Source organism: Myxocyprinus asiaticus, chromosome 13 (genome assembly GCF_019703515.2).
Source record: "Myxocyprinus asiaticus isolate MX2 ecotype Aquarium Trade chromosome 13, UBuf_Myxa_2, whole genome shotgun sequence".
Taxonomy (NCBI): Eukaryota; Metazoa; Chordata; class Actinopteri; order Cypriniformes; family Catostomidae; genus Myxocyprinus; species Myxocyprinus asiaticus.
This window is the reverse complement of record NC_059356.1, coordinates 14,061,685-14,073,252: the sequence shown is the minus strand read 5'-3', so window position 1 is coordinate 14,073,252 and position 11,568 is coordinate 14,061,685. Positions and strand designations below refer to the sequence as shown.

Below are 11,568 nucleotides of genomic sequence, written 5' to 3'. Positions count from 1 at the left end.
GTGTTGTGTCTTAATTTATTTGTGGTGTGACTTAATTTCTTTGTGTTGTGGTTTAATTTCTTTGTGTTGTAGCTTAATTTATTTGTGTTGTGAACTTTTGTTTGCGTTGTAAATTTCATTGTGTTTTGCACCTCTGGGCCACCGTATGTAAGCAATTTTAGCTGTTCCAGAATTTCCACAAACTGAGCCTTTGGATTAGCCATTCCCCTTTTTCCAAAACCCCAGAATCCAAAGATACCAAGGGTGCCTCTAAATCGGAAGGCTGTATCCTCGTTAGGCTGGATATCTCAGCTGCCACGTCATCAAGCACCATCGAAGGCTGACTCAATTGTGAGGACACTTGGAAGGCAGCCTCGTTTCTCAGCCCTTCGTTTACCACATTTTGGAGGATGCATCAGGTGTATCATTCGTGTCCTTCAATCACCCACAATCCTTTGGACATATCCCAAATTATTTAAAAAATGCGGAAACCTTTATGACGCAGCTTATTATTTTCTCTCTTTCTTCAAGTTTTTATTTGCATTTGCAGCAATGACAATATGTAGAAAAATAATGACAATACAACAAATTAGAAGATACAAAGCACAACAAAAATAAATAAATAAAATTAATAAAAAGGCAATTACATGAACTTGAAAAGCTGTAAAAGTTTTAGTTTTTACAAGTCTAGGGTTCTGTTTTTTTCATATTTGAAAGGGTTAAAATATAAATTCTAAGTTCAGTGTTGAAAAATGTTTTATATTAAGGCTTTTTTGAGTGACTCTAGCTTTGTGAATAAAATTTTATGCTAAGATAATTAAGAGATTAAGGACATATTTCTCATTTTCTGAAGTATATGGGTTTTCTAAACAAAGTAAAATATCACATGGTTCTAAGCATATGGTTTGCCATGCACACTTACTAGACCGTCTCATTCTAGCGCTGAATGCTTAGGAGGAGTCTAGCCTGCAGCCTCAGATGGACTGGTCTAGGAAGGACACACAGCCTTCTGTTTGAGAAGCACTCCAAATGAGCTTTATTAAGACCGACAGGAGTAGGAACGGTTGTCAAAAACAACAACAGAAAATAGCGCCCTCAACTGACAACTGTTAGGAGCAACATGGCATAAAATGGCAGTAAGTCTCAATAATTTGCTGCAACTACAATACTATGAGAACACGCAAAATGATTGACAGGCAGAAAGCATCATTGTCCACGGCCAGGGACACATGTTTGTTTGCTATTTATGCTGTTATCTCATGACACTTATTTCATTAATATCTTTCAGGGAGTAGCAAAATTGTTTGCATACCTTTCTATGAAAAAAATCGCTTACAGCAACTTTAAGCCCCAGAAAAATCTAAATGATCTTAAACTCTGGAATTAAAAGCGTGTTTGTCATCGTAAAGGAGTATTCAAGTAATTGTTTTGTGTGAATTGCATTTTAACGTATTTTGTCATCTGGACAAAAAAAAAGTAACGTCATTCACCCACTTGTGACTGATGCAGTTGAAATTTTTGAAATGTATCAAATTTGAATAACAGTGTAATCAATTTAGGGTTTTTTGGAGTGCAGAATTCATTTATCGTTCTGTGGGCCCTACACAAATAACATCTGTAACACACTTTGTACATTTTGCTGCATTATATTTTGGAAATTCAAGTCATGCAACATGTACAATCTTTTCATGCACAAAAGACTGTGACAGTAAATAAACAGATTTACTGGTGAACAAATGACAGTGACAGTGGTGGCTAATAGTAGCTAGTAGGGTATTTTTTTTTTTTTTTAAGTACCAGTCACTGTACTAACTGTACTACTTTGGAGGAATCTTTGGTTTCCATGGAACATTTTTGTAAGGGAAAACACAATTTTTGTAAACTCAACACTTTCATGCTAAAAAAATAATAATTTGTGCAACAGTAAATAGATACAAAAAACACTTGTTTTAGACCTTTTCACATTCTCTCTCGTTCTCTTTTGACAGCTACAGATAAACACAGAAATTTCACATATGTTTGGTGCCTGACCACATACTGTATGTAAACATATTCGTAATTAGCATAAACAAATGTGTATTCAGTGTAAACTAATTTGCTTTCTGTGGGAGTCAGTGTAAGAGCTGCTTGGTGTGAACATGACTCTAGCATCAGACTGCAGCAGCTGAAGGACTCTGCGCAGAACTGCTCGTCGTAGGAGGATATAAACCCATGGATCCAGAATCTGGTTCCAGCTGGCCAAGCGCAAGACTAGTAGAAGCAGTTTCTCACACTGGTGCTCTGGTCTGCTGATTCCTTCATAAAACTTGATCACAGACATGAGGATATAAATCTGTGTAATGAAGGGAAAGGTTTTGGCATTTACCAGTCAATCAAAAAAATCACAAATGCAGTAAAATGAGGGTTCGGGTGTTTCTACAACTATGACGATTGTATGCCACAGGATCCCCTTTTCTCCCCAATTTGGAATGCCCAATTCCCACTGCACTCTTAAGTCCTCATGGTGGCGTAGTGACTCGCCTAAATCCGGATGGCGGAGGACGAATCTCAGTTGCCTCCGCATCCGAGACCGTCAATCTGCACATCTAATCACGTGGCTTGTTGAGCGTACATTACCGCGGAGACATAGCGTGTGCGGAGGCTTCACGCTATATTCCACGGCATCCAAGCACAACTCACCAAGTGCCCCACCGAGAGCAAGAACCACATTATAGCGACCAAAAGGAAGTTAACCCAATGTGATTCTACCCACCCTAGCAACCGGGCCACTTTGGTTGCTTAGGAGACCTGGCTGGAGTCACTCAGCACGTCCTGGATTCGAACTTGCGACTCCAGGGGTGATAGTCATCTTCTTTACTCGCTGAGCTGAGTTGATTTTTATTAAAACTAACAGAAAAAAATATGTACATTTGTTATATGAAGGTCACATTAACCGTTAAATGCATGCCTCGGGTCTTTAGTGACCTGTCAACTAGGACCTCATTTCACCCCTTTTACCTCATCCATATTCTGGAGTTATGCTCCCACCTCTTTAAAGAGATAGTTCATCCAAAAATGAAAATTCTCTCATTATTTACTCATTCTCATGCCATCCCAGATGTGTATGACTTTCTTTCTTCTGCTGAACACAAATGAAGATTTTTAAAAGAATATTTCAGCTCTGTATGTCCATACAATGCAAGTGAACGGTGACCAGAACTTTGAAGCTCCAAAAAGCACATAAAATATGATAGGTGTGGGTGAGAAACATCAATAATTATGTCCTTTTCTAACAGCCCTCCAATACACGTTCATAAGAGGACCGAGTTCTTCTTCTTCTGTTTTTTGCCAGTTCGCATTCTTCATGCATATCGCCACCTACAGGGTTGTTGTGCAAATATGACTTATTTATTTTTTTCCTTTACTTTATCCCTCCTTTTTTCTTTCTCCTCCCTGCCCAGTAGGTGGCGATATGCACAAAGAATGCGAATTAACGGGGATTTACGGGGGGCCTGGGTAGCTCAGCGAGTAAAGACGCTGACTACCACCCCTGGAGTCACAAGTTTGAATCCAGGGTGTGCTGAGTGACTCCAGCCAGGTCTCCTAAGCAACCAAATTGGCCCGGTTGCTAGGGACGGTAGAGTCACATGGGGTAACCTCCTCGTGGTCGCTATAATGTTGTTCTCACTCTCGGTGGGGCGCTTGGTGAGTTGTGCGTGGAGAATAGCGTGAAGCCTCCACATGCGCTAGGTCTCTGTGGTAATGTGCTCAACAAGCCACGTGATAAGATGCGCGGACTGACGGTCTCAGACGTGGAGGCAACTGAGATTCATCCTCTGCCACCCGGATTGAGGCAAATTACTACGCCACCACGAGGACTTAGAGCGCATTGGGAATTCCAAATTAGGGAGAGAGAGAAAAAAAAGTGGAGATTTACAGTAAAAAAATTACTTAAATAATGATCTGTTTCTCACCTACACCTATCAAAGTGCTTCTGATGACATGGATTTAACCACTGGAGTCGTATGGGTTACTTTTATGCTTTGGACCTTCAAAGTTCTGATTACCATTCACTTGCATTTATGACCTACAGAGCTGAAATTTTCTTCTAAAAACCTTTATGTTCAGCAGAAGTAAGACAGTCGTATACATCTGGGATGGCATGAGGGTGAGTAAATGATGAGAGAATTTTCATTTTTGGGTGAACTATTCCTTTAACATTACTCGAAAAACAAGAAAAAAAAAGAAAAAAAAGAACAATAATAGCGTCGCAATATATTTGCTATCACATGATATCTATTGCTTTGTTTACTACGAGAGGAATGAGTACTATACTCATACAAATGAGTATAGTACGTTTCGATTTTCTGTGCAATGATGGTCAATTATCAGTACACCATATGCGTGTACACATACATATTATGCGTACCATTTTTTTACTTAAGTTGGTGCTGATGTTTCAGTGATTGACTGTCTTGGTTTACATTTGACATTGCTATTTGATGAAGAAACAACGTGAAAGTAACCTATAACAAGTACAACACATGACTAGTATGCCATTTGGGGGTACTACTGAAATTCTGTAAGTAGTACGTCTATTTAGGCTCAATAAGTGCCTGATAAAATACATAGCCTACTGTATGTGTAGCTTACTGTACTGTATGTGTTATGTGTAGCTCATTATGTATTTTTGCCAGTTGAGTCTCATAATATTTCAGCGTGGTAATAAAGAATCCCGTTCTATCATTCATTGCATCATATGAAAAATAAAGCATTAAATATATATATAAAAACCATCTGTGTATGTAAAATTATTTGGTAAAGCACCAAGGCATTTAAGGGTTAAAAATGTGTTGAAAACATTTGACCATTTATTAGTCTCTTTTTTTTATTATTTTGGCTACTTTTCAGACTTTACATTTTTAAATCTGAAAATCCATCATAAAAACATTGTTAAATTTTATTCTTAACAAATAGTGAAATAATCACAAACCATTTTAATAGCCTTTTTATTGAAAATGATTTATGTCTGTCTGTCAGGTGTGGCGCCATTGTCATCAAAAGCAACAATTTTGCCACTAATTAAGTTATGACAGAATTCTCCTGTGGTTCATGTATATCCATCGTTGGACATTTTTAGTGCACAAATTAAATAAACTAGTGAGAGTGTGAAAACTGTTTTAATACAGCTTATTTTTTAAGTCCACAGGGCCATAGTTGAAGAAACACCCATTTATCACATGTATACCATCACACTCACAAGAAAAGGATTCCAGCAGACACAGGAGACCACCGTTATCCCAGCCAGTTGAGTCATCATCTCCACATCCAATGAATGCAGAGACGAGGACAAAAACGACCCATGTCTACGAGCCATGCTTGACTTAACACGTTGGTCCTTAAACCTTGCCTGGAACAATTTCAGCCCACTTATAGTATTGGATAGAACTGAGACGGTCAATGCTATGAGCCCCAGTATTGAAAAAGCCAAAGCAAGGCTTGCTTCGGCTATGGAAAGTGGACCGTTTACCGGTAAGAAACACCAAGTACCAGGGAACTGGGGTTTGTAGTTGCCCACATTCAGTAGGGGGAGTCCCGCCAAAGTAAGGGCCATGGAGGTGACCAAGAGAACAGTGAAGCGGATGTGTGCTACAGTAACAACAGTCGAGTGCAGGAGAGGTTGTGTAATGCCTATGCAACGCTCCACTGCCATCGCACTGCCTAGCAATAGAGGGCAAAGGCCGAAAAACACCATGCAAGCTCCAAACAGTTTGCAGTAACTCTGAGGAGGCTCCACTATTATTGCCGCTCCGTGATGCTTGACTCTTCCTAGATGGAGGTGCAGTGCCAAGGCTCCAGTGATCACGTGACCCGCCAGGTCACTCAGAAGTAGGGCTGAAGCTAGCAACAGGAATGGTGCCTTGGCTCGCCGCCGGAAGCGGGCGTAGGAATGGGCAAGGATTGCTAGTGCCATCAGGTTTGAGAGTGCACCGAGGGTCATAGTGAAGTAGGACATTCCAAAAGCAGGTGGGTTAATCAGACCAGTAGACGTTGAGTTGAAAGTTTGGTTGTCGGGACAGAACGTTGTGAGATTATAGTCTCTAGAGTGCTGGCATGAAACAGGGAAGGAAGATGTGAACAGAATATCCATGGTGTGACAGAAGGACAGTCAAGCAGTCCTTGCAAGGTGAGTGTGATCTGAAAAAGATGTCAAGAAGCTGTTATAAATGATTTATCTCCAGAGTGGATGTCTACTAACAGTTCCAAGAGAACAATTCAAACTGCAGTGTGGTCCAAAAATCTGGGACCACAAGTTGTCCAATTAAAAGAAATAGTTCACCCCAAAGTGAGAACTGTGCCATTATTATTTATTCACCCTCACATCATTCCAAAGCTGTGCTGTTATTTTTGCGGAAGGAGATATTTTGGAAAAATCTTTACAAACTCTTGACAGTTTAGGCCTGTTTCTCACACAAAGGTATTGTGTGGCTTCTGAAGGTATATAGCGCACAAGTCATAGGACTATTAATATTCAGTAATAAAATCTACTTTTGTGTTTCACAGAAAAATTAAGAGCATACAGATTTTGAACGCATGAGTGTGAGTAAATAAAGATAATACAAATTCCACATTTTAAATAAACTATTCCATTAATAAAAATTTTTTTATTACAAATTATATGATCAGCATAGTAAATTGAGTGAAAAGTTTAATTAAAAATGTCAAATGAATTTCAGAATTTCTAAGTATTTCGTACAGTATATCCTCCTTTTGCTTTAATGAAAGCATGCACTCAAGCTGGCATGGACTAGCATGGACGTTTGTGTAAAACCTGATAATCCGTGTTATCCAGCATGATTTGAGAATGTTGCAAAGAGCAGCTTGTGTGCTTCAATTGGAAACATGGAAATCTGACATTGTGTACAAAGTTTACCTGGTCAGTGTCTCAAATTTGCTTAGATTTGAAAGATGACCTAAAAATAGAGCAGAATAAAAAATAAATAAATAAAATAAATAAATCCATTTCATTTTATTTCATAACTTTTTTAAATAATTCAGAATCCTAAAACTTTGTTTATTCCAGGTTTAAATAATAATAATAATAATAATAATAATAATAATAATAAAAGATTTTCAATGTCATTTCAGACTTTTGTACTCCATTGTATGTATTCAATGCTCAACTCGCTACATTAGAATTTAAGATTGGAATTATACTTTGGCACCCTTTGTATATAACAAAAATATGCTTGCTCAAAGGTATATCCTTACTTTAAGTATAAGGATTAATAATGTGTATTAAAACAAACAGTCCAAATACTGCTGACAGAAATACAAAATGGAGAAAGCTACTTGGCATACAAAGGAACAATTGTAAAACAAATGTTACATTGAAAATGTGTTATTGCTTACAGGAAGACACAATGGAGTAAACTGTTTGGTTAGCATTAAAAATTAATACAATATGACATTGAAAATATGTAAACAATTATTTGAAAACCCATCTTCAGAATGACAGTCGGTCTACAGTTTCATTTACCTCACTACCAAGTGTTTACCTGCATTAAAATGTCTTTTGGCAGCAGTGGGATGGGAATCGTAAGTAATTTTACGATTCCGGTTCCAATTCCTCTTAACAATTTTGGTTCCTTAACTGTTCCAGTAACGATTCCAGTAATTCCTTTAAGTACTTAAAAAATAAAATAAAAAAAAATAAAAAAAAATTATTTAGAAATGAGAAATGCAATTCTTATTGCATTTACTAGCCTTTGCTGTCTGTTACCAAATTAGATCATTTCAGATTTGTACAGAGCAGATATAACAAATCAGAAATAAATGTAATACAGTTCTTATAAAGGTGTGTTTGCAGACTTTTTAGAGACATAAATACAATCCAATTATAGATCCTAACTCTATTTTAAATAATGAAATCTAAACAACAAGAAATGTGATGGCATATTTCATTAATTCATTTATTATTTTATAAAATTCCACTTATTACAACAAATTTTGTGTATCTTTAATTATACATTGTCATATGAACAACCAGTCAGTAACTGCACTGCTTGATTTAATTCATCATTAAATAAACAGTAACAGTTCCAGAGACAGTTTAGACTGTTATTAGCCTAATGTTGTACTACAGGCTTGTGAGACTTCAACAGTTCTTATTTAATTTTGTGTTGGGCATTCATAACTTGAACATCAGTATAAGGGTACGTTTACATGACAATGATGTACTAAAAACGGAAAAGTTTTTACGTTGTCAAAACGATCCCCGTTCACACTGATCCGCAAAAACGACTAAAAATGCTGTATTATGCATGCCAGGCCAGTAGTTGGCGATGTCACTTTGTAAAGAAACACTACGCGCCTGCGCACATAAGCATTCTTCCACAGAGCGGTGAATAAAATAATGAAGATGATGAAAGCGTCGAGCAATTTTGTCTGGACGGACGATGAGGTTGCTTTATTGCTACAATAAACTCCAAATCTTGAGCAGGACAAACACAGTCCTGTAGTCCGCCATTGTAGTTTTGAATGTCTTGCGCGTTGTTTTGAAGTACTCGCGCGCATGCCTATAGACTGAACTCTCAAGATTATTCAATAAACTCATTTTTACCATCACTTTATCTCCTGCCTTCTTCTGTATTCCCCCTGCTGACTCTTGGGCTGGTAGGAGAGTAAGTTAACATAACAAGCTGTTGATGTTGACTGGTTCTGGATATCAGACAGAACTCTGATACATGGATATCTTCTGACGGAGAGAGAGGTCTTGTGTACACTGGATCTAACATGCATTTTCACTGCCTCATGTTTTCATATTCTAAGCACATCATTGAATACTGTACATGGCATCACATCTCTGTCTATAGGCTGTATACATAAGCGGTGGGTGAATGAATTACAGGGTAAAGGTACATCAGATAAAATTAAGTAAATAAATAAATAACATTTAAAATACAAATACATTTTTCCCATCTGAGTCCATACATTAATTTCAAGATTTTCAAATTGCAGGTTCTGCCTACTGTACAATGTTCACACTCCATACAAAACACTCCAAATTAATAAATTGTTGAGTATTGTTATTTGCACAGACACCAGTATTCATATTGATAATTATACAACTCAAATTGATGCCCATCAATCCATCATTCTTTATACAACAGGACAGGACGTCATCGTTTTCACAAATTCACGCTTTTGTATGTTTACACTGAGATGATAACGGCATCGTTTTCAAAAACTTGCACTTTGAAACCCATTTTCAAAAGTTTGCGTTTTCAGGCCCCAAAACGCTGTTGTCGTGTAAACAAACAGCCAAAATGCATAAAAAGTTTTCAGTTTTCAGTTTTTAGTTGAAAACGTTGTCATGTAAACAGCCCCTAAGATTACTTGTATACTGGAAGCACCATATGTTTTGCGCTGTTGATCCAAAAGAACCGCGCTGTAAAAAGTGCCGGCTCGAGAGTCGTTCAATCGGGAATCAAACACACTGATAGAACTGCGTGTTTTACGCTGTAGAGTCTGTAGAAGGCAGCGCTGCTGCAGAAATGTGCTGCTGGAAACACTGTCAGAGTATTTCAGGATGGTATTCTAGCCACATCAGGGTAAATTGCATGCTGGAGAACCATATGTGAAAAAAAGAATTTCACTGTATATGTGCAAATGTTTAATGTGTGATAAATAAATACTATTATTAATTATTAATAAATTATTAATGGAACCGAAAGTCACGAAGATCATACAATTCTGGTATTTTTTAAAGAATGGAACCGGTTCTGAACAAGAACCGGTTCTCGGTTCCCAACCCCATTTATAACAGAATAGATGAATAAATAAATAATTAAGAATACATTTTAGGTACAAATGAGATCCTCCTGTGAAGATTTGTTCTCGCACACAAATCTGATTTAGTTTGCAAATCCAATCTTCAGAAGCAACTTCACTGTTGTTTCATGAGAATGGCCTTCTATAACATAAGCCTCAGTAATCCAAATCAAAACTTTTATTGTGGTTTTATAAAGAAAATTGGATGCACAATTTCAAAAATTGTGCAGTGTTGGAAAAACAGACTGATCTCAAAGTGAATTTGTAAACAGGTTGACTTTTTTTGAGCTGAAGTTGGTCTGTGCTTACTGAAATTTGAAGCATTGCCCCCAGTGTACAAAGCGGGAAGTGTTTTTGCACGTAAAGGCACATGTGAGCTCTAGTTTCCAGGGGAAATGCCCGCAGAGGGGCACCAAGAGCAAGTTGTAACTCGAGATGTTTTTAGCAGTAAAGGTATAATACAGTGAAGAGGAATGTATATTTTATTAACTCTACCCCCAAACACTAAACCTTACTGTCAGTGGAGTAAAAAATTAACCTCAGAATCGAGCTCGTCACAGATTATGTGAATGCGATGAGAGCGATGTCTGATGAGAGATTGCGTTTGTCAGTAACTCAGCTTAATGGGGCTGATGTCAGGATACTGGAACATTCAGAGCAACATTGCGACTTTCCATGTGATGTTGCAAAAAATGCATTGAATTATTTGCGAGGGTCTGTTTTAAGTAATGTCCCATCATAGCTATATGTTAGATAAAGTGGGACACTTTCTAAAATTATTCTGATGGATTATGATCTTTAATTATCATGTTATTATGTGCAAACATGTCATGAGCCATGTATGGAGTCAATTTAGGGACAGATGTATTTTCAATCTGAAAAACGTTATTTGAATCTGAAAAATAGAAATGTAAATGAGATTGCTCATTGTTCAGTTACAAGTCTTAAGTTTTATTTTCTTTTTTCAACAATACATCTTCATTTTATTGTGTCAAATTTTCTTTTCAGTGCCATGGTTCAGGTTTATAATGTAAAGATTTATTTTCAGTAAGCAAACATAATTATTTCAGGTTACAGTTTAAACTTTAAATTGTAATTTTAAAACATGGCTATGGCATGCTGTTAGTTGATTATGTATGGCGCAGTGGACAGTGGTATAACTAGGATCTTATGTGCCCCAGTGAGAAAAACACTTGATGAGGCCCTCACCCACAGCCTACAAATAAATGTAAAATACATGAAAATATATATTTTTTTTGTTTACTCCTTGTTGCTACAGTATGTCTCAAGTTTATCCTTTTTACAAACTATGAGAAATTATATTGTCTCTCCATATTTCAAAAATAGTTATGTTCATTCTATTTGTTTATTCTGAAAAGCTGCACTGAATTATACCACTAATCCAACTTGGTGAAAGCAAGTGGTGTTTTGGACCATATATTTTCAAACCCAAAGAGTAGAACTGTGGCACAGTCTTAGTGTTCATGCTGTTGACATATATGCACATCTGTGTTTCTGTGGGGGCTCAGGGGAGTATCCCTTTAAGGCCAGTGTATACTTTGTTTTTCTGTGTTCTGGGTCGATCGCGTTGCTTTTCAAAGTATGCTTTTTTTGACCGTGAGTGATGAACACGTTTGACGGATGTGCACTATGACTGTTTTGTGATACTCTTTTAGAACAATTAACAGCAGTCTGCATGTTGAGAAAATCTGGCCCGCATGCATACAGTCCGCACGCATTGCATCACGCTTATTGTGCACGGAGCGATCAGCAACA

General features: G+C 37.4%; 1 protein-coding gene across 1 annotated transcript; it reads right to left on the bottom strand.

Annotated features, from left to right (window-relative positions):
- Window positions 1-626: 626 nt before the first annotated feature.
- LOC127450634 (prostaglandin E2 receptor EP1 subtype-like) lies at window positions 627-6,172 on the bottom strand. The gene is made up of 2 exons (XM_051714882.1): window positions 5,219-6,172; window positions 627-2,311 (listed from the first exon to the last, which is right to left on the bottom strand). The coding sequence occupies exons 1-2, from the start codon at window positions 6,107-6,109 to the stop codon at window positions 2,060-2,062; spliced, it is 1,143 nt and encodes a 380-aa protein (XP_051570842.1). The 5' UTR covers window positions 6,110-6,172; the 3' UTR covers window positions 627-2,059.
- Window positions 6,173-11,568: the final 5,396 nt, after the last annotated feature.